General features: G+C 37.7%; 1 protein-coding gene across 3 annotated transcripts in view; it reads right to left on the bottom strand.

Moving 5' to 3' along the window:
* Positions 1-24972, bottom strand: part of Gls (glutaminase) — a 65479-nt gene that overhangs the window by 37600 nt on the left and 2907 nt on the right. For all 3 annotated transcript variants that reach the window (XM_075955987.1, XM_075955989.1, XM_075955988.1), the window contains exons 2-7: positions 15705-15801; positions 15262-15383; positions 10127-10256; positions 9276-9355; positions 7023-7186; positions 3351-3409 (exon numbers count right to left, since the gene is read on the bottom strand). In XM_075955987.1, coding sequence (XP_075812102.1) covers positions 3351-3409; positions 7023-7186; positions 9276-9355; positions 10127-10256; positions 15262-15383; positions 15705-15801 — 652 coding nt within the window. The remainder of the gene's footprint in view (positions 1-3350; positions 3410-7022; positions 7187-9275; positions 9356-10126; positions 10257-15261; positions 15384-15704; positions 15802-24972) is intronic.

The raw sequence follows: 24972 nt of genomic DNA on the forward strand, positions 1-24972 counted from the left end.
AGCACTAAACTCCTGTGCTGTAAATATACCAAGCCCAGGGCACCTTGCACTATACGACCTGAGGGGTAAGTTGACTAGGAAACCAGCTGCAATACGGCCAGTGTGACAAACTGAAGACAGCAGAGATGAATTAGATTTGTCTTGAGGTTTTACAGAGCAACACTTTAAAATCTTTAATGTTTTAATTAAAAAATGGCTGCTTCCCAAAACGGAAGTTGAGGGAACACACAACTTTTTCAAGTGGTGAAACTTAGAAACAACCACTAGAACAGACATAAATTTAGAAAATCATATAGCTTACCAAATTTCTAAAATCAAAATGCAATAGTGACATCGTTTTAGAATACGTTGCCCTAAGTTTCCTACCCCAATATTCAAGGCATCAGACTTTAACTTTTAAGATAAACCTAGGTCGTTTTTATCACTGAAAAACAAAAACACGAGAGACATGTCTTTTCATCTAAACATAACTACCCTCTTGTTCTTATTCTTTCCTTTAAACCACACAATCACACATTATCATCATGAGATAGTTAAACAGATTTTAACAAAGTATTCCCTTAAACATAGCAGCTACTATAGGAGAAAAGCAAGTAAGAATAACCCTTATGTCTTTGTAATTATGTGCATTTTCAGTGCAAAATTACATTTGTTTTCAAAAAGGTATTTACCTATATAGCTTTGTTTAAAATTTTAAATATTGGAGTTTTCCTATAAGCTTAGTGGTTAAGAATTAATGCAACAGGTTCCTTCTGTCCAAATCCTCCTTTTTCCACAATCTGCTAATCCTTTTGAACATTTGCTCTGCCTCTTCCCCCATTTCCTGAGGATCACCACCAACCCTACAAGGAAAAAATATCAATACTACAAAATTATGAAATAAAGAGTCTTACTAAAGACTCTACTTTTTTTGGAGGGGTGTAACATGAGATTTGTTGCAATGGTACCATAACAAAGCCCCGAACTTTGAATGAAAAAAACAAAGCAAACAGTCTTAAGGTCAAGTAAAGAGATGACAGCTGCGGAACGAGACCTGCTTTAGGCGCGCAAGTTCAAGCTCCCCGGAAGGAGCATGTTTGCAATCAAAGAGCAGGCACCAACTAGTGTCTACATGATGGCTATGAATAACTATTTAAAAAATAGATGCAGTTTTTGTACAAGTTAAAAAACGCAGCGTTTCTGCTTTCATAACTGCTAAAGTCAAAGACAGCAGTAAGTGGAAAGGCAACCCCCCCACGTTAAATATGGCACAGTAAATGCTAATACATAATAGAACACAAACCAGATTCCACTGGTGATACAATCCATCCAGCGTCCATTTCCTGTAAGTAAGACGACTGGGCTGTTTGGCTAGGTTTTGTTAACTTCACACCATTTCCATTTTATAAATACATAATCATTCAGAGGCTGCGTACGGATACCCAACCAATCAATTCTTTCTTTATCCTAAGGGAATGTCTTCTTTTTAGGGCAGTTTTACAGCTGTATTAAGCTTATACCTTTAAGATTTACATTATGTTCAGTTAAAAAAATACTTGTGAAACATAGTCTGAAAACAAAGACTCAAAGATAATGAGTTTAAATATGAACTGCCAACTTTTCTGGTAAATTTAAATTTTACAAGTTTAAAACTGACCGAAGTCACAAATAGAAGACAACTTTTCTTTACTACTGGGCCCTGACCCGACTTTTGTTGTGTGTGCTCTTTACTGCTCCTAAACGCTCACACTAACTTGGACCGACGTGGTCTATGACACATGACACACCATGGGAAGTGAGACTCATGAGGTGACGGTGTGGTGTGACCAGACATGCACTTCCGCATGCGGCATGTCAGTGCACCTGACTCAGCCCACAGTCATGAAACAAAAGGGGTTGAACTGCATGCAGTGGAGAAGACGGTCTGTAAATCATTTCACAAGCGTCCTCTGAAGAGACCCTACTGGTGTGCCATGCTGACCTCCTCCACCCCTTTGTGACAGGACCTCAATTCTGCCGAGCTACCTCTAAGTCACATGTAACTGAGGAATCCTCAACACGACAGCCCCTCCACTGCAGTCGTTGAGATGAAATCCATGAATCATCCTCAGGAAAGTCAGTGAGCCCACTAAAATAAAGGTAATCTTATGGACTCTGGACATTTACTGGATTCAGCGACAAAGGCCCACTTGTGTATGTATATGTTTACCTAAGGACACCTAAGCACAGTGTGCCTTCTATATAACTGCACTGCTATGTTCTACAATAATTTTCACCTCAGGATAACTGGAGAGCAGAAACTCAACTCAAACTAGCTACATTAAAAGATATTTGGCTATAAAATCTAGTTAGAGCCAAGTGGGCCAATGCTTATAAATCACTGCCCTAAAAGAACGTATTTTTAAGAGAGCAGCTTTAAACCTCTCTGAGTTAATGTAGGGCTTCTACTATAGCTGGATGAGCTCCTGAGGACTGGGCTATGCCTGTAATTTACCCTTCAGCGTTTTGTCTGCATCCACAGTACCCCAACTATAGTATCCATATACAAGTCCATCAGTTATGTTTTATTCTAACCTGAAATAGACAGGCACAAATTTACTGAGGAACATAAGTGTCCCAAACACAAAATTCATTTTAATAAGTAACACAAATAGAAATTAAAAATAAAAAGGGGGGTGTGTTTGAAATTGTGTGATAAATATAAGTCTATCACACAACAGAACCATTTTGAAATACTTATTTCAAAACATTAGCTTCCAATTATTGAAGCAATATAAACACTAACATAAAAAGTCACATACAATGCAAACACAGAAACGTAAGTAATGTAATAATTGGAAGAAGCCTTATTTCTTTTACTTATGACATGATAAAAGTAAAACAAATGAAACAAATTTAAATGAAAATTGCGATCCCAGCTTGAGGATAAAAATAATTTACTTCTTTTAATATAATAAATATATTTTGTCTTAAACAAAAATTAGAACATTTTCTCCAGCATTTAACTAATAAAAATATTATACAGAAAATGCTTCTAGAAAAAAATTTTACTCTTTCTAGAAGAGAAAAAAAAAAGATTAAAAACCTTAAAAGAAACACCTCAGTGCCTACTGATCAAAAGCTTTATATGGAGAAGTGAACTAATGGCTGGGATTCATGGTGAGTCCAATGGTTTTCATTTTATCCTTGAAATGACATCACGGGGGGAGGGGGGGAGACACGGACTGATAACCCTAACCCAATACAACAAGACTATTTTATTAATATCAAGGAAAATGTATCATAGTCCTACACAAACAATCCAAAATACATATTTATTCCTTAGTTATTAAAACATTTGACTAGGTTAAGAGGAAAGGTCGACATTTTACCTTTATCAGTGAAGTGACAACGATGGCCCCAGCATTTACCATAGGGTTGTGTGGTTTATCTGAAAACATAAAGCAACAGCACTGTTTCAGATATTTGGCACCACTTCCTCGGATGCACACGTACTTTTCTGCAGTAGGATTGTTTGGAGCAAGGTACATATAAACCAGTTGTTCACACCTAGGATTCTGCTGATACCACATTACAGTAAAAAAAGGATTCACACAGCAGTTGTAAAAAGTAATTTTAAAAGCACATCCAATTTTTTAACCCTGCCATTTCAGTCTCAATCTTTATCTCAGCGTTCTAATGATTGAATATATCTCAGTTACTATTAAAGTTCACAAAATGCATACATCAGCTGACCCCTAATGAACTTTATATTACAAATAATCTTGAAAAAGCCCATCTGGTATGACTCCAATTTTACTGTTTAAAAAGGTTCTTGTATTTATGCACACATATATGCATGTGTGTGTATATCCACTGAAGAACAACACAAACACTAGTAATACACCTAAATAATAAAACTATACTCACTTTACATATATCCTCTGTACCTTCAACACTTCTTATACAGTTTTTTGAAAGATGTATTTTTATTTTCTGTGTTTGCCTGCATGTATATATGTGCACCACATACATAATTAGTTTCTGGAAAGGGCCAGAGAGGGCTGTCAGATCCCCTGGAATTAGAGCTGCAGACAGTTTTGAGCTACCATGTGGGTGTTTGAAACTGAACCTGGGTCCTCTGCAAGAACAGCAAGTGCTCTTAACCACTGGCCCATCTCTCCAGTCTTTTTAAATAAAATTTAACTTTTAAATTAACCCATAATCCTAACCTTTTCTAAATCTTGAATTGATTTTTAATTAACTTATTTCAATTCTTAAATTTAAAATTAATTTTTTTCATTGGTCCTGTGGAGCCGTCACAGGATCTCCCAAAATTGGTTAGGATCTTGCTTATTGATGCAAATTTTTTAAATTAATTTTTAAATTCTTAAACTTTTAAAAATTGAAATTCTTTAAATTCTTAATTGTAATTCTTAAGTTGATTAAACTTAAAAGCTTAGCAATTTTAATTCTTAAATGAAATTTTAAAAGCTTAACTTATGACGTTAGCATTCACTGAACAGTGAATCATGAACGCACACTGCAGTCCATTACAAATACTCACTTGAGAAAGACTTCCAGCAAAGTGTGGCAGTGTTCTTCTTTCCTAACCCCAGGCTGGGCTACCTGAGCTCCGGCCTCAAATAACAAAACAAACACCTACTTCCCCGTGGCAATGATTTATCTCCTCAGGGATAAGCTTATTGAACCTGACAGACATTTACCTGTACTATACACACCATTGGTTTCCTTACATTATCAGGTTACATTCCATAACACAAGCCTCTAGCTAAACCTGTAAGCTCTGAGAAAGCAGTCAAATGGTTCCGCAAAATAATAAACAGTCACCATGGGACCCAGCCATTCCGCTTAGCCATGTAACCAAGAAAAGTCTAATGTCCAATCAGCTGAAAGGTTTATTAATCATGGAATATTATAAAAAGGAATAAACTACATGAACCTTAATCATATTAAGCTAAGTCATGAAAAAATAAATATTAAGTGATCCCATTTAACTGGAGTTTCTCGAATAAATGAATCTATAGACAGAAATATACTGCCAGGTTCCAGGGCTAAAGAGAGACGGAATAACGAGTGAACATGGAATTTGTTGTGGAGGTGGTCACAGCGTTCCCACTTGACAGGCATGAATATAGTAAAAGCTACTGCGCTGTATACTTTTGCTACTGTTTTTGTTCTGAAACACTGTAAGTAACCCAGTCTGTCCTCAAACTCATGACGACTCATCCCTACAACTGATCTGCAGACTCCCAACCCTAGCTTCGAGCTGTGCACCTTCAATGAATAAACTGTGCTATTATGACTTGGATCATTGAAGGTAAGGATATTTTCCAAGACTGCCATCTCCACAGATGTGTTTCCTCACGATGATAGAAAGTATCAGCCAACGCCAATCTCAGGACAGAAAGTATTTACATCTCAAACACTTTAAACATATTACATATTCTTACAGGGTTACTACAACTGTTGCTTATCTGTTCATACTTACACTAATCTTTATTATTACAACCTTCCATAGCAAGAGTGATAATTATTACCATGTAATTCTGATCAGCTCTGTTTCCATAGCTACAATCTACTAGTGAAATTTTAAGTGAGAAAATGATCTTCAAACTGTTCTGTATGGGGTCTGGTGCAAACCAAGATTCAATAACACAACATCCCCTGAGGACTCAGGAACAAATGGGGACCCTAAGCCTTCTTCTGGCCATCAAGACCTCTGGTTTAGTTTCCCATTTCAAGTCATGAAGAACTAGTACTAAAACCTTGAGCTCTCATCACAGCTGTTTTCATGGCCCATACTACCACATTTTAAAACCATTCATAAACACGGCAAAAATTATTAATAATGCTAAATTTATTTACCCAAACATTTTTTAATTTTTCATAAGATGCTATGTTATTTTACATGTATGGGGGGGTGTTTTTCCTGGACGTACGTATGTCTCTGCACAATGTATGTGCCTGGGGTGGAGGCAGCCAGAAGAGGCGCTGAGATGCCCTGGAACTGACACTGTAGTTAGCTGTTAGTCCACCATGCAGTGTTGGGAAACACATTTTGTTCTCTCAAAGATAAGCCAGTGCTCTTAATCCCTAAGCATTTAAACAGCCTCTCAAAAAGATGTCTAATATTCAAATTCTACATTTGTTTTTAGATGTTTAAATACCTTCCTAAAAATCAATGTATCTGCCAGAATGACTTAGATTATTCCCCTTGCCTTCCAAAAGAAAGAGCTCATTATATTATAAAATATTTTATATTCCAGGGATAACAGAACGAGTTGTTATTAAACCTGGATGTCAAAGGGCCTAATAAATATTTAAGAATATAATATCCTCAATAAAATTGCCAATATATGCTAATTTATATCAGCATAAAATTATGGTAAAAAAACAGCAAAGATTATGGTAAAATACAAAAAACTGTATGCCCTTTTATAGTATATGACGTTTATTTAAGAGTGGTTATACATTCATTCTATGGACAAATTGAGGTCAGAGCCTCTAACAATAAAACTGGTAAGGAGATTGAACCTAGCTATTTCTTTACCTTTGCCAAACAGGCTCTTTTAACTCAAATAATTAGCAACACACTCAGAGTAATTATGAGCACCCCAGAACTATGAGCTGCTCCCACTGGACTATTCTTAAGAACATTCTAAACATTTTCAAACGTTAACAGAAACCCTCGATAGGTGACTATAATGTAACTTATTTACTTATTAATGGACAAGGCTCATGTAGCCAAGGCTGCCCTCGAATGCTATGGGCTGAGAGCATTGCCGAGTTCCATCTCCTATCTGCTAGGATTACAAGTGTGCACCGTACCAGCTGTGGAATGCATTTCCTGCCCTTACCTCCCTACTGCTCTTGCTAATGGTGTAACATAAAAAAAAAAAACCCTCTAAAGATTAAAGAAACTCGACGTCAAGTTTTAAAAAAATAGGAAAAGATTTCTTCAAAAGCAGAATTCAAATTACTTAGAGTTAAGCAAAAAATGAGTTATTTCTTTCTCTAACCAACTTGTAAACATTCCTTACCATCTTCATTCAGAAATAGTTTGTTGAATCTCAATCCACTTGGCTCTTTCCCAACATAGCGATGCACATACTCAGTCCCCAGATCATTAACTGCAATGGCGTATTTCAGGGGCTTCACACAGGACTGGAGACAAAAGGGGACTTTGGTATCTCCAATAGAATGCCTAGTCAAGTAGATTTAGAAAACAATTAGCATCAGCTGGAAACAGCTGCATGACTAGACTCTTTTTATATTATTAATTCTAATCCATAAACATTTTTAATTCAACCGTAAATGTTTACTTCAACATTAAGGAAGTTTAGGGGCTGGCTACATGACGCTGAGGGAAAGGTGCCCACCACCAAGCCTGACAACCGGAGTGTAATCGCTGGGACCCACGGTAATGAGGTTATCCTCAGGTTATCTTCTCATCTTCATAAGAGAGAGAGAGAGAGAGCGTGTGTGAGCGTGTGTGAATATAAACATTAAAAGAATATGTTGAAGAGGGATACTGCAAAGAAAACGGCAAAAGCTTAAATTAGTCAAAGTAAGTTTTATTAGGTGTTAAATCAGTATGTTTTTCTTACTACCACCTGATTTCAGAGTAAACTAGGCCTTTTAAAAATTACACCTTAGAAAAATTAACATGTTCATTTATAATAAAAAAACTTAACGCTTTTTTATTATAACTTAAGGACACTTCAGATTAGATAATTAAAATCACAGATGAAGAAGTTTTCAACTTTACCTTAAGAAGAAAAACCTAAAGTTTCTACATTTACCTGACTTGTAGCCTCAAACTTTAGGGTACCGCCAAGCATGGTGGCACATGCCTATAACCAAATCAGAAGCAGAGGCATGAAGATACAAAGTCTGAAAATAGCCTATGCTACAGAGTTAAGTTCTAGGCCAGCCCAGCCACATAAAGAAACTGGTGTTCAAAATCGAATAGATAAAATAAAATGAAATTGCATCACTAATGTAAATTCATCAAGTTGTATGAACAATACCTACAAGCTACATATATTTTTTAAAATTTATTTAGTTTTTACACAGGAGTTCTCTGTCGTCATGCACACATCAGATCCCATTACCATTACAGATGGCTGTGAGACACCATGTGGGTGCTGGGAATTGAACTCAGGATCTTTAGGAAGAGCAGCCTTAACTGCTGAGCCACTTCACCAGCCCCAGTTACATACACCTTTATGTTGTTATAGTTTCACTTTTAAAAGTAATTTTAAAGACAAATATAATATGTACTGGCTCACAAGTAGCTTTTAGACATAAAGCAAAGAAAAATCAGCCTACAGTCCACAACCCCAGAGAACAAAGAGGACCCTGAGAGAGACAAACATGGAACTGCACAGGAAGAGAAAAAGACAAGATCTCCCAAGTAACTGGGAGCGTGGGGTCACAGAACAGGGTAGACAGGGAGAGGTGAGGAAGGGAGGGTAGCGAACAAAACTGCATAGCTAAATAAAAACAATTTTTAAAAAGTAATTTTAAGGAAAGATTATATTTCTAAGCTAAATTCTTTTAGTGGGAAGAACACTGAGACTTATGGCATAACTGTTCTAACATAAAATTAGAACTTGACAATGACTCTGACTTCCAGCAAAATAAAAGTATTTTTTGCATTTTCACACTGAAGCAGACGTGTGCACATGTGTGGCTGACACCAAGCCCTTCATCTTCTCCATTTTACTAAAGCAGCCTCCCACTCAACACGGAGCTCGCTACTCCCTAGTTCTGTAGCCTGTTTGCATCGAGGATCTCTCTGCCCCTCCCCACTGCTGGGATTACGGGGAGTCACATTTGCCCATGAGTCTGTGCCCAAGACCACCTCTGGTCTCCCCGCTTGCACACTAAACACTTTACTCACCAAGCATCATCTCCTAAACCCCCTCCCCCCAAAAAATAGTTCTTGAAAAAACATTCCCACACTTCAGCATTTTTCCAAAGGTTTTCATCCAGATTTTAAAGTCAAATATTTCTCTTTATAGTTCTCCCTCATAATAACACTTTCTGATAATTCTGCAAGAAGCCTCATCATTGGCTGCTTCTCAAATACAGTTTCCATGTATATAATGCATATAAAAGACTATATTTTGCAGCTGACTTTTACTTTGCAAATTGACTGATAATGTGATAGGTTATGCTACGTAAGTTCAAGACCAGTCTCAAAATCATGTTTCTTTCTGCTTCATGACTATTGTTATACAAAATTTAAGGGTTAAAGTTGGTCTCCATGGAATTTTAAATAAACTTACCTTTGCCCATCTACTGTACAGACAGATACACCCCACAAATCAGGACTGAACTTGGCCAGCTGAGGAATATAATCAGCAACCTATCCAAAACATTGGAAAGACATTAAGAGACACAAGCTGGGCAGTGTTTTCTCTCTACCTGGCCTTTAATGATACTTGTGAAAACTAAGAGCACCATCCACAAACCCCAGCACCTGCACGACGTCGGGTGGCTTCTCCCTGCTCTCTAATTCCCAATGCAATCGTTCTTCCTATACAGACTAAAGAACTAAAGACATTTTTAAAAAAGGAAAAACCTAACAGCTTTCAACCTTGTAACACTGAGATTATATGAAAATCTCTGCTGCTACTTGGAGAACTTGGTTGGGGGGACTAATGGGTGCCTTATCTGTGGGACAGGGGTGTTACAGGTTCTTCTGAAGCACAGGCTGACAGGGTGGGCCCACACTTGCTTACACAGTGAGGCTTCCTCTGAATTCCTGATTCTTTCTCCAGCTCCTATATGATGGGATTATAGGTAGGGGGACTACCGTGCTTGATTTTCCCTGGATAATTTTTAAAAACTAGAAATATTTTACTTTATATTAATGGATATCAAGTCTGCAGCAATGTCAGTCATCCTTATTAATTAAAAAAATGCAAAGCCACTTCAGTCATTTTCCAAATTAAATTTCTTTTAAAACTTGGTTTCACTCTAGGCAGAATAAAAAAAAGAAGTAAAGTACTTAACATGGTTTAAAAAGCACCAAATCTAGTGGCTTGACTCGCTCTCTTAATTTGTAAACAAAATACCCAGGTTATTCCCTTTACACCAAAGGTTTCTATCAGGAAAACGTGTATCCAACCCTTACCTTCCCTCCAGACTGCTTTTTGGCGCTCTCATACAACTCATCAATGTGGGAGGTGAAGGACATAAAGTCAGGAATAACAAACTTCCTCCTAAAGGCTTGTGTCAACAAGACAATGTTGCTCTGAACGCACCTGCGAAATGCGACAGAAAGACAGAGTGGGCGCCTGTCAGTCATCACCCCTGCTAGCAGCACTAACTGGGAATAGTAACAGGTACCGCTAAAGGAGGTACGGCACACAAGTCAGAATTGACTTAAAATTAAGACATACTCTCCCTAGGTTATTTTTTCTGTCCAGCTTACCTGAACAGATCAGAAATAAATTAGATGTGCCTAAAATTGTGCCAGGCACTAAAACAGCAGTGCATTCTTTGAGGTCTGAGCATTAGAACAAGCTTCACATCCTACTATAACTGATAAATACTCATTATGAGATTAACATATATGGTTAACAAAAACTAGTCTTTAAAACACCATAAACAAGATTATGAGTATTTTTCAATTTTAACATCTTTCTTAGCTTCTGTATAACTACTGGGTAGTATTTCACAAAAACTTCAAGTAATTGCATATATATTCCCTGAATAACACTTTGAAAGCACTCATCAATTTTCGTAAGTGAAAAATGTTAAGATGTTTATAAAGATAATGTACACTTTACAATAAACTTCTTATGAAGTAGTATATTAAATTTTATATTAGCAAAACCAAAAGCTTGATGTAAATGTAACACATTACAGAATAAAAAATGTTTCAGTGTTAAAAATTATCTCAAAGACACAGTAAGCACTCTGGTGATCTTAACCAACATTCTGCTTTCTTCTGAAAGTGATTCAGGCAAAAGCATGTCAGTGTAACCTTTAAGATGGTGCAGCAGTACATTTTAAACTCATGAATGTCAAGATACAACAAAACTATAATTAATACTCCACGGCAAGGCCCATAATATGATTAAAAAAAAATGCCAGGTGGTAATGGCGCATTTAATCCTAGCACTTGGGAGGCAGAGCCAGGTCAATTTCTTGAGTTCAAGGACAGCCTGGACTAAACATTAAGTCCCAGTACAACCAGGGCTACAAGGAGAAACCTTGTATCAAAAACACCAACAGACAGACAGATAGATAATTGGCAAACAGACAGACAAAAATAAAAAAGTTTAAGTCAGACCGTTGCTATGAGAAGATATTAATGTAACTGGATTCCTCATAGATAAATGATACAATACTAAATTAGCATTCATGGACGAAAAAGAAAAATAATGGGCATTATTAATGATGAGCATGTTTAACCTTAAAAATATCAATACTTTCTGAAGAGCTTCCCCGCTTCATGGATAAGTAAATAAAATTAAGAGGTTGAGTAGTACACCAATAAATATTCTCATGGGTTAAATATTTAATTTTTAAATAGCTTCTAAAATTCAACTTCCAAAAATAATGCTGTAAGGGAAATATAACAAGGATACCTTTCTCAAATGAAAAAGCTTAAGGTACTTGTGAAAATTAAATCACTTATTATTTTTAAACCAAAATACTTCATTTTTAAGAAGTTACAAATAAAATATACCAAGCAAATTTAATTGGTTAACCCATTACTATTTCCCCCACTATTATTTTAAATGCTTAAAACTAATCAGGGGCTGGAGAGCTGGCTCGGTGGTTAGGAGCATGATTGCTTTCCCAGCTGTGTTCAATTCCTAGCACCCACATGATGGCTCACAGCTGTCTGCTACACCAATTCCAAGAGATACAACGCCCTCTCCTGGTCTCTATATGCATGTGACGCATAGAAACACCTATACACATAAATCTGAAAATAAAATTTAAAAAAATTAATCACCACATTTAAGAGGATTTAGTCAACAAAACTATACCATTAAGTTTGGATATGGTGTTCTAGCATAAGGCATCAGCAAAAACCATGGCAACAGCCTTACCCCCCCCCCCCCACACACACACACGCACGCACTCACACACATATTTTAAATGTACATTGGTGTTTTGGGCATGGGTGTCAGATCCCGGAACTGGAGTTACAGGTAGTTGTAAGCTGCCATGTGGGTGCTAGGAACTGAACCCGGGTCCTCTGGAAGAAGAGTTGGTGCTCTTAACCCCTGAGTGGTAAGTTACCACGATAGACAGTTTCAGCCTTCAGAAATACTCACAGTGAGTATTCAGAACTACACACAGTGAGGGATGCTCAAACAGTGAAGACTTGGTGTACTATAAAGCAGAAGTTGTTTAAACTGAGGAAAAATTACCTTTGCCTTTCAGCAGACAAAAATCCTTCTCTGTGCTTTGTCCCATCACTTTCTCGACAATCAGGTGTTACAAATACTATGTACATAAATGTATTACAAACTGTTTTCTCACAGAACTTTTCATTAATAATATGAGTTTTTAGAAAACCAAATAATTACAAATGCACACCACTTGTCTCTAAAAACAAGTCCAAAAACTATGATCACACATACAAAGAGGTCTAAAAATGAATGAGTGAATAGCACAGTTTCTTCCCCTGTAACTTTAATGAATATTGAAATAAAGACATTGATTATATAGAAAGGCACAGACAGCCTCCAACTTTCAAATGCTAAAATTCATTTTTCATTTTTACAAAAGTCACAACACTGGTTTCTCTACTGTAAAGGCTAATAGATATATTCTAGGAAAAAATTTCAACACTTCCACTCAAATCTGAACTATCTACCTCTGTAAATTCTTCTCTCAGGAGAAAGGAATTCCATGTTTTAACACCTCCTTTCCAGCAGCATGGAGATGAGACTATTTTTGAAATCCCCAGCTAGGTAACTTCATATACTGGAAATCAGAGAAGAAATCTCTGTGGAGTAACCACATTTTTTTTTATTTTTTTCTTCTTTTTGGTTTTTCTCTCTGTAGCTTTGGAACCTGTCCTAGAACTTGCATTGTAGACCAGGCCAACCTCGAACTCACAGAGATCCACCTGCCTCTGCCTCCCAAGTATTGGGATTAAAGGCGTGCGCCACCATCGCCCAGCATAACCACTTTTCTAAGTGACCTGAAAATGCTCATAGTCAGAGGTTGAGTCACCTCATTCTAGAACTGAAAAGAAAACTCATTCAACTACGACCCACTACACAGACTACTGTGCTTCCATGTCAGGTTGTCAACTACGACCCACCACACAGACTACTGTGCTTCCATGTCAGGTTGGGGACTGCCTATAAATAAAATTATAGATTTTTAAAACTTGAGTTTGTGTTTGAAAGTTGTGGAAATTATTATATATTAATTCAATTACAAACAGAATTTTATGATTGTGGTTCTTAAGGTTCATAACTAAGAGAATATTTAAACTGCTTTTAATTTCATAATGAAACAATGTTCATAAAACATGTTTTAAAGCAGGTTTAAATGTGCAGTTTAGTGCTTTCCCTTAACAAATCCAAAGCGAGGTCACTAGACTACTACTACTCACAAGCCCGCCTTCAGTTACCTGTACTCACAGATGAACTAGAACACTTCCCAAAGTTACCTGTACTCACGGATGAACTAGAACACTTCCCAAAGTTACCTGTACTCACAGAGAACTAGAACACTTCCCAAAGTTACCTGTACTCACGGATGAACTAGAACACTTCCCAAAGGCACCACTATCAAGAAAGAGGACTTTGCACAGATAGTTCCTTAGACAAATCCTTACTCCAGTGGCACAAATGCATCTAGAGGTGAATCCATACCCTTTACAAAACAGAACAGGTCGACAGACTCAGATTCCTCATACCAGCTGCAAAGTAAGCTGGACTGCTACACATTAAACTTGGCTGCACTAAGAGAACCAAGAGTCTTCTGCTGAGAATTCAGAATTGGCAGAAGTGTCACAAGTATGCCAGAAACTTCAGAGACCCTTACTTAAATATTTACCTTATCCCTCCCAAGGATTCTGGGATACCACTAAGTGAGTCTAGAACAAATCATTCAACCAACCAAAGAAAGGTAGTCAAACACACACACACACACACACACACACACACACACACACACACGCGCGCACACACACTTTTAAAATAAATGTAGAAATTCCTTGGATCCAGGGCTGGAGAGATGGCTCAGAGGTTAAGAACATGGACTGCTCTTACAGAGGTCCTGAGCTCAATTCCCAGCAACCATGCGGTGGCTCACAATCAACTGTAATGAGATCTGGCGCCCTCTCCTGGTGTGCAAGCACACATATAGGCAGAACAGTATATACACAATAAAAGAATAAATCTTTAAAAAAAAATAGAAGAAATTCCTTGGCTCCATCTTAACTTAAGCCTGTAGCTTAAGGAAAAAAAGTCTTAAGAGTTGTTGAAAATTTTATACTGCTTTCTATTAACTATCAGTAAATTAAAATATTATTTGATTGTTTAGGAACAATTATAAACATGTTCTCTATTAAAGCTAAAACAGGGGCTGGAGAGATTCTTCCAATGGATCCAGGTTCAATCCCAGCACCCAAAGGGCAGCTGACAATTGTCTGCAGCTCTAGTTCCAGGGGATCTTTTAGAGACACACATGCAGGCAGAACACCAATGCATAGGAAATAAAAATAAATCATTAAAGAAAACTCTTAAGGCTAATACAAATACAGTAAAGAAGATTAAGAAACAGATCTGTAAATACAACAATGTCAAAGTGTTCTCATACAACCAAATCAAGGTTTTAATTTTCAAAGCTGTCTTCAGTTCTCAACTGTTTTGCAAAAAAAAAAAAAAAAAAAAAAAAGACAATAGCTCCAAACCCATTCATGAATACATTTGAAAGAATCAGAATCAGGTGATGCAAATATGGTTTACAAAGTTGTGTAAAATCCTCTCTTGCTCATCATCGAAATCACCATATGAAAGCAAACTTACAGACTAAATTGAAAAAGTCAGCAAATAATGTAGACAGAGCAGAACACTCTAGGCACAAAACAGCATTGATAGCTAAGCTTCATTAAAGCAGATTAGAACTTCCATGTGCGCCATCATCACTGTTTTCAGAGACATGGTATCTACAAACCACTTCTCAGTTACACTAAAGCACTGGTCTTTAAAACGTAAAACTGTTTTAAAAGCACAATCAGCATACAGCATAGCAAATCACCATTGAAGGTTTGGCAGAAATTTTTACTTTTTAAAAAGATCTTTGTCTAGCATGACACCATCTGACGTTGTCTGAAGAGTTAATCTTAACATATCCATACACTCTTTCAACCTGGGGTCAGACGTTCGCAATCCTGTAGATTTGAGTGCCTGTTTTTAAAAAAATAAGAGTTTGTAAATACACAGCGCGGACAATGTGCACATGCTTATCCAACTCTACGTGTCATTCCTGTACATAAAGGTTTCTACGCAAGCCTTGATCAATCACTATCATCCACTTTCTGGACAAGTTTCTCACTTTTTCTTTCTTTCACTGATTACCTCGAAGTGAACATAGTAATAATTTGAAAACAAGAGAAACACTGTCGGAACCTACAGGTCAGATAAACTTGAAGACTATGTTTCAGGAGTAGTATGTAACTGACTTAGGATCACTTCTGTGAAGGCTGAGAGAAAACTATAAAAACTTACTGTGATAAACTTGTGAACGGGTATCTTTTCTTGTCCTTCAGCAATTGTATAGAACAGCAAATCTTCCAAGCTAGGTAACAGACCCTGCTTTATTTTACTAAAGGAGAAGGAAAAGAATACAAAATTAATCCTTGTGTGAATATTCTAATGGATGAAAATCAAGTTCATTATTAAATAACCACTGTACTAAACTATAGTGGAGATAAAAACTATAGTGGAGATAATACAATCATAAGTACTATAGCCATAATAAACACTGATTCCCCAAAGTCAAATCAGTATCATTAGAAATCACACTGGAAAAAAGTTAAAAAAAAAAAAAAAAAACATTCATTAATAGTTTTCAATTCCAGGTCATTTTTATTATCACATACATATGTGACTTTAAATCTAGGTTCTGCTTATGTAAGAAAACATACAGTATGTCTCCTCAAGTCTGGCTTATTCCACTTAGTGTGATGACTTCTAGTTACATGCATTCCCTGCAAATGATTTCACTGTATTTTACAGCTCAATAAAATTCCACATACATGCACAACATTCGTGTTACCGATCTACACTTCCTGGTAATTGTAAATACTACGGCAGTAAAAGTCATGGCTGTGCTGAGTCTGACAGACTGACAGAGTGTGAGCACTAATTGGTAGTAGCTGTAGTTGTTTTCTTCCATGTGCAAGCAAGTGTGCAAGCGCCTGCCGAGGCCAGAAGAGGGCATCGGGTATCACGGACCTGGAGTTGCAGCAGTTGTGAGATTTCTCACTTGTGTACTGGGAACCAAACTTGGGTCCTCTGGAAAACACCAAGTGCTCTTAACCACTGGGTGGTATCTCACATTTAGATAGATAGATAGATAGATAGATAGATGGATGGATGGATGGATGGATGGATGGATGGATGGATAGATAGATAGATAGATAGATAGATACATACATACATACATACATACATACATACAAACAAACAAGAACAGCCGGGCAATGGTGGTTTAAGCCTTTAATCCCATCACTCAGAGAGGCACAGGCAGTCGGGTTTCTGTGAGTTGAAAGCCATACTAGTCTACAAAATGAGTTCCAGGACAGGACAGACTCCAAAGCTACAGAGAAACCCTGTCTCGAAAAAAGAAAAATAAAACAAAAGACACAACAAAAACCCTAACAGATCATGTCTGTTTATACTGTTTATGCTGTTGAACAGATCTGTTCTACATGTCTAAATGATTCCTAGTTTAAACATTATGAACAGTTCTGAATTTCAGTAAGTCTACTAGTATTTCGTTGTTTTCTACTAACATTACTTCCCAACTCTTAGTGTGATACAGTGTGACACACACACACACACGCACACCTGTCCTAAAGACAATGAAATAGTTGGGCAGTGGTGGCATACACCTTTAATCCTAGCACTTGGGAAGCAAAGGCAGGAGGAGCTCTTGTGAGTTCAAGGCCAGCCTGGCCTTGAGAGTGAGCTCTAGGAGAGCCAAGGTTGTTACAGAGAAACCCTGTCTTGAAAAAGCACCCCCAAAAACAATGAAACAGCTGACTCACAAGCATAAACATTTATACATAAGGCATATAAACTATCTCCTAAAAGGAACATCAATATTGGCATTGGCATCATGTAGATTTGTTTCCAAAGCACTGCGGCACCAACCCCGGAGTCTGTAAATGCTGTATTAGTATCACGTGTGAGTTCAAGCAGGCCTGGAGCATGAAGGAAGTCCAGATACAACTTCCGGGCGTCTGGTGATCCTACTTAGGGCCTTGGCTTGCGTGGCAAACGCTTTTATACCTGAGCCATCACTCTCACTGGCCCCAACCTTCAAAAACAACAACAAAAAGCCCTGAAAGTATATCAATTTATCAATACTAGTATGTTTTAAAAATTAATTTTTATAAGATGCTAATGGCATACCCTGACACAATTTTGACCTCAGACAACTTTTTTTAAAAAGTACCTATTTTTTCTTTTCTTTGCCTCTGCCTCCCGAGTGCTGGGATTAAAGGCGTGCGCCACCACCACCCGGCCAATATTTTAACAATAACTGAAAATCACTTACATACTGTGCTGTGTTTTGAAAAAATTCTTATTTAGTTCATTCTAATTAATGATCTGGTGACAGAAATACAAGTCTTACAAAAGTACTGCATAATTTCTAGTACTAACCAAATGCACCTGCTGACAAAAGTGAGCACCACTATCTCTCTGCTCAGAGAGACTCAGAACCTTCCCAAGGGCGCACAACAGCAGAAACCAATCCTGAATCTGCTTCTCTGAATGTGGGGTTGGAATTTACTACTGCACTACTCTGAATTATTACCTTAATTCCTGCTCTCCTAAGGCACAAGCGAGTTTTCTAGGTTTACATAAGAGTTCAATAATACTGATGACCCAATATTTAAAGAAAAATTGAACCAGCTGTCAAAATCAGTGAATGATAACATACCAATTATTTACGGGAAATGGCTTTTCAGATAAAACTTTAGATAATGGCAGTTTATTACTTTAAAAACTGCAGAATAAGCTTTCTCCATATTTATCACATCAGTAAATGGTATTTACTTTGCCTAAAAGCTATGTAAATAACACTAAATATATGCTTCTTTCACTTATGTGACATAGTGAAAAAAAATTAAAACGGCCCTTTATTGCCACAGCTAGCAAAGTGAGTAAATATTTACTTGCTTAAAAGAGAAGAAACTTAATTTGTATCCATAGGAAAAAATGTAAGCCATGTCTAAGATACATGACCATAAAACTTGTACCTGTAATCCCTGCACTCGGGAGGCCAGAGAAAGCAGGAGACTAAATTCAAGGTCAGTCAGGGCTACAGAGCAAGGCTCTGTCCAAAACAAAACAAAAAAACCAATGAACCCCCACAGAATTACTACAACTTGAACCAAACACTCCCCCAAACTTTCAAGAAAGCAGAAATCACATCAAAGAGTGCTCTTGCTTTATAATTCTCTCCTCTGGATTATTGTCTTTTTGGTATTGTTATTATGTTATACATCATAACCATGTATTTTACTACTAGAATTTAAAGGCTAAACACTATTCTTAGAAACTATATGCTAGATGAGTATTTTTTCCAGCCTTGTCATAGCTTCAGCTGTCAACCTGACACAAATCTAGAGTCTCTGGGGAAGAGGGACCCTCAACTAGTGAGCAGGTTAGACTGGCCTGTGCTCATGTCTGTGAGATATTTTCTTAGTGGCTAGTTCAAGTAGGAGGCCAAGTGGACCTGCACCTTCTCAAAGAGGCACCTGCAGAAGCCAGTAGCTTCCTCTGTGGCTTATGCTCTAAGCTCTGGCCTTAACCTGTAAGATGAAATAAATCCTTTATATTTCCTGCCCAATTTACGGCCGGGTATGGTCTGTGCTGGCTAGTTATACACCCATTTGACAAAAGCTAGAGTCATTGGGAGTCAGAAACCTCAACTGGGAAAATGCCAGCACATTGGTGGTGGGCAAGGTTCTGGTACCTCTGCTGGACTGATGATTGAGGTGGTAGTGCCGCCCCCTTGGTCAGAGGGTGTGTGACAAGTCCTCCACAGGAGCACTCCCCCATGGCCTCTGGTCAGCTCTTGCCCTGACTGCCCTTGAGGACCTCAATATGAAAGGATAAGCAAAATAAATCCTTTCCTCCCAAGTTGCTATTGGTAATGGTATTTTATCACAGTAGAGACCTGAACTAATAAATGTGTATATCACAGCAACAGAAACCAAACTAAGAATTGTTAAAACACTCTTTCACAAAGCAAGGAAATTATTTTAAACAAATAGTACTTTGGTACCACTACAGTAGACTTATTCAGAACTAAATTATAGGAAGAAGATAAAAACAGGCTTCGATTGTAAGTAAGGGGAAATGAAATGACTCTGAAAAAATAAGCGGCCCTCTTCAGGTATGAACTGCTATTATCCAAGTATTTAAATAGAGGCAACAAACAACCTTTACAGAAGTGGGGGAGGGGCAGCAGCTAGAGAGATGGACTTTTAAGGTCTCTCCCAAACTTAAACTTACAGAAGATCAATTAATTCAATACAGTGTTTCACAAAACTGTCAAAAGCAATTGGTGGGGAGGGGGCGACTATGAACTTGGTTAGGTAATTTACTCTTCTAGGAAATTTTGTGAAATAAAAAATGAGGTAGAATTAAATGATCTTTGAAGTCATTTCCCAATTCTAATTGTTAATGAGTTGCTAAAAATAACATCATAAACTCTAATAAAATCATAATTTTACATAATATTTACACATCCTTATTTTACAAATACATTCTTAACATAAAAACTATGGATGGTACACCATGTTGCTGAACTGTATACCCAAAACTGGCTAAAATGCTCAACTTTACACTAGGTTTATTTTACTGTAGTAATTTAAAAATTGAGCACAGAAGGTGAAAGTCAGGGAGAATTGTTAAAATGAAGAGAATAAAACTAATCTATCCTAAGAAAACCAGTTTTGAATGAAGCAAAGCCAATCAGAGTATCAGAGATGCTCTACACTGAAATACACTTCCGTGCAGGGCAGGCAAGCGAGGACGGTGGTTTCTCGCTCCTGGAGATGAAGCTCGTTCACTACCCACTACTGACCTGAGACTCTAAGAACCAGAGAGCTCAAGGAAACTGGGACCCCACAGTATTCTGCTTTCAACAAGAAAGTTTATCGGAACTTGTCTTAAGCTTGTGTTAAGGCATCACTCTATCAAAGCTTCCTACTCAACAAAAAAATATTTCAGACATTATTGTTTTAACATGGCAGAAGAATACTCAATGTCTCCAAGGAGACTTAACAACAAAACCAGATTAGAATTCAGATGTTTTAGAGAAACACTGTCTCGAAAAACCAAAAAAAAATTTCAGATGTCTGAGGATTTTAGTCTGCATTGGCAGTAATGGGTGAGAAAAACGAGCTGCCCAAATCCAACATCAATTACTTTATGCAATTGTCACAGCACAATACTTATTATTCTTATACAACCAGAAATGAGATGTCGGGAGAGCAATAGCAGCAGGCTATGGAAATTTAACTGATAAGGGTCTTCCGTTTTTTAAGACGTTTCCACTCACAAGGGAAATCCTGCTTACACGCAGCTATTAAGAGGTGGGAAACAACGGCCATTCTCACAAGCACAACAAACACGGTCATTTGTGCTCCGTCTGTCCAACACTTTTCCTAAGCTTTCTTTAAAACTTAAGATCATAGAAAATTGTGTTCTAACAACCTTAACACTCCATTTCCTTACAGCTTTAAGAAATGGTTAATTTACTTACCTATCCCATTGACGCCGAGCAAGAGAACCCGTTACATCTTACTGCATTTTAATACAGGACTGGTCATACCTTTCTACAAGTGAAGTATCTTGCTCCAATATGTAAGATACTATATTAAAAATATTAGGGAATATATTTTTCTATACTTCAGTTTATTGTGTTAGCCTAGACTCCCTAAAAATATGAATAATTTGAGTTCCTCCTAAGTTAAAAAAATTCTCCAAAAAAACTGTACTCTTTTAATAACCCCTACCCAAAAAGAAAAAAAAAATCAAAGGAAGTACCTGTCAGTCAAACTATCAAGACAAGTTTAGAATCTTTTAAACTGTACCAGAAATGAGTAGATGAAAATACATCCCCAAATCCTGAAATTATCAACTGGGATTCATTATACCAAAACAAGCTCTATGCTTAAGTAATACTTTCAGGTAAACGTTTCTTCAGAACCGGGTGGAGAATAAACACAGCGGAGAATGGAGGCCCAAAAGGAACCGCCTCACCTCTGCTTAGGCGTAGGCAGGAGGCTGTCATTTCAGACACTGTTCCTATGCATGGTTTCATAACCAATCAGCTAGCTCTACAATGGACTAGTCTAGGGAGAAAGTGGGAGTGAGTGACTGTCTATGGGCAACTGTGTGCAGCATTGACAGACACCGACAGTCACAGATTTTAATTAAATATGCTCGAAGTGTTCCTTTTTTTTTTTAAGATTTTTTTATTTATTATGTACAGTGTTCTGCCTGCATGTCAGCCTTCAAGCCAGAAGAGGGCACTAGATCTCATTGCAGAGGGTTGTGAACCACCATGTGGATGCTGGGAATTGAACTCAGGACCTCTGGGAGAGCGGCCAGAGTTCTTCCGCTGAGCGGTCAAGCGTTCCTGTTGCTAGTAGGTAACTTAGGTGAAAATATCCAAATAACTAAAGTATGCCCGTGATTTATACAGGATTTGATATTGTTCAACCATTTAGAGTATCGTATTTTTTTTAAACCTCAAATATTACAAGAATAGTTTTTTTAAAACCAACTTCAAATGTCCTAAAAACTGAAGAAACCCAAGGCTCTTTACAAACTTGCTCTTCAAGGTGACATTTACTTCTCAGAGGAAACCAATGCCCTTCTTCCCTCTGGGGGCTAGATATCATTGCCCCATTTTCCAAAAAAAAAAAAAAAAAGAGATGAAATTGGGAGCTAGAGAGAGATGGCTCAGTGGTAAAAAAACACCGGCTGCTCTTGCAGAGGACCCAGGTTCAGCTCCCAGCACCCACAGGGTGGCTGGCTTACAGCAATCCATAACTCCAGTTCCAAGGGATCCAGAGCCCTCTTCTGACTTATGACGGCACCAGGCACGTGTATGATGTACATACATACATGCAGACAAAACACATTAAAAAATAATAATTAAAAAAATTTTCACTTGGTAGTTCCCTAAATTTTGTGGGTGACAAACTTTTCAATATAACAAAGCTGCAAACAAGAAGTTAAAATTTCAGGACTCAAATTTCTGTGACTATACTCAAATTATGTAAAGTCTGTTTAAATTAGTATCATGTGGTTACTTACAGATCATACACAGGTTTATCAATGACGAGATGCATGGTTTAATGTAAATATTAGGCTTCAAAAATATGACATAAAGTTACTGGCACTTTCTTCCCATTAATTTACAGGGCTGAAAGGTGGTTTAGAAGCATGACATGTGCAAAGTCTGGGCTCAATCCCCTGCACAGCAAAAACCAAACCAACAGGAGAACGTCCAATTTAAAGCTTACTCCTAGGAAAATCTCACAGAGAGATAGCTAAGAAGCACAAAGGGAAAAATGAGACCTTCTGTCCTGACTCTAAAGGACTGGCAGGTTACTTTTAAAAGACAACTTCTTTAAGTGTGAGTTTGTCCACGTGGATGTGTGTGTGCACGCATGTGCAGGAGCCTGCAGAGGCCAGGAGTGGGTGCTGGATCTCCTGCAGCTGGAGTTCCAGGGCTGGGCATGATGCTGGGGATCTGAGCTCGGGTCCGCTGGGAGAGCCGGAAGCACTCCTAACAGCTGAGTCATCTCTCCAGTCTGAACTGTCAATGTTAACCTTTAGAAATCAAAGCAGATGCAATTCAGGAGGATGATGAAAGTATCTGCCACCTCGTTCAGAAGTTCTTATTACCCAATACCAAAATATTATCTACATCTGCCAAATACTGTCTCAATTTCATTTTCAGTACTCTTTGAAGTACATATTATTAAATCTTACTTTGAAATTCAATTTTCACAAAAGGCAATGCAGTAATGTTTGCGCTCCTCACACTCCATCTACTAAAAGTAGAACTATGAAAATATGCCATACCATACAATTTGAAGCTAGGTGAAATCACTTTCGGGTGCACTTTATTTTTAAATTCAAATACTCTTGTGTAATAAAAGCATATTTTTGTAAAATTCCAGACTTCCTGGAGACATGCAAACATAATTACTAAATAAGGGGCATGTAGTTTTTCAGCAACCACCAAACAGCTCTCCAAAATCGTGAGCAAATCCATACCTATCCACCAGCAATGCAAGGACTCTCTTTCCTACCACTTGGGGTAAGTGTACTCAACAGCTGTCACACTGATGGGGAGCAGTCCCCTGGCTATTTCAATGGAATGTTTTCAATATTGCACCCTATAAAAATAAGGTTTTGTAAAAAGTACATCTAGTATTTCATCTACCTAATCCTTTCTCCTAATAAAATGTTAAACCAAAGATAATTTAATGCATGTGTGCTTTTAATAAAGCACACACACACACACACGGGTGCGTGCACCAGCCTTTCCTAATGATCATTCACTAAAATAAAGACATTTCTGGGCTTTGCTGAAATTAAGAGTGTCACACTTAACAAATAAGATATAAATCTGATTTCTTTTTAAAATGTCTGTTAAGCCAGCAAGCAAGTTAACCAAAGCACTTTGCCACAACACATTTGTAACTGATAATGTTCATTCTAATCCATATTGTTTTTGCTTTCCTTTCTTTCTTTCTTTCTTTCTTTCTTTCTTTCTTTCTTTCTTTTTCTTTCTTTCTTTGTTTTTTTGGTTTTTTGAGACAAGGTTCTTTGTAGCCTGTCCTGGAACCAGCTCTTGTAGGCCAGGCTGGCCTCAAACTCAGAGATCCGCCTGTTTCTGCAAGTGCTGGGACCGAAGGCCTGCACTGCCAACCACCCGGCCCATATTGTTTTCTGAAAGTGATACCCTACGTTAAGATTTGAAATTCAATTTCACAGGGTGCAAAGCAGACAATTAGGGGGAAAATGGTGAATTTGGCCATACCAATTTTAAAATTCGAGTCATGTCAAATATAAACATGAGAACTAAGCTTGGCTTAAGAACTAAGGTATTGTCTGCACAAAGGGGAGCATCAGAGCTAAAGGAATGCAAGTCCTGTGGAGAAGGTAAAGTGGGGGAAGGAATAAAGATCTCAGCGATGAAGGAAACCCCAAAGTGGTCAGGAAAGGAGACTGAACAAAGAAGCCAGGCACGCTGTGTGGTTTTTAGTGATGAGGTGCATGAAATGAAGACCTCCAGAGCAAGCTTGGGCAAAGGTCACTGCGGTTACCTTTCAGTATTAAAATATCCGTCATCTAACAACCTGATCAGACTGAAGGTCTGTCACAATACAGGACAAGGTGATAGGGGTTCAAAGAGTTTTACTGGTTTTTGGAAAAAAGATAAGACAACTTGATGCCATTCCAACATCTATAAGATAAGGTTAATAAAATATAAGGAAAAAAAAGCAATAGGAACTTCCAGGGAGTGCTGTGGTTGAGAATTACATTTGCTCTGGCCTGGTTTCCCAGCAATGTTTAAAGATGGAAACTGTTCAAAACACACAGTTTCATGTAAGACACGTTTCTTTCAAGACAAGCTTTCTCTGGGAACTAAAAATAAAAACTGCCACGTGAGTCTGAAGTTCAAAGATGGACAACCACAACAGGGCTTCAGGGTAAAAGAAAGTCTGAT

The sequence above is a fragment of the Microtus pennsylvanicus genome, chromosome 22 (genome assembly GCF_037038515.1).
Source record: "Microtus pennsylvanicus isolate mMicPen1 chromosome 22, mMicPen1.hap1, whole genome shotgun sequence".
In the NCBI taxonomy this organism is placed as follows: domain Eukaryota; kingdom Metazoa; phylum Chordata; class Mammalia; order Rodentia; family Cricetidae; genus Microtus; species Microtus pennsylvanicus.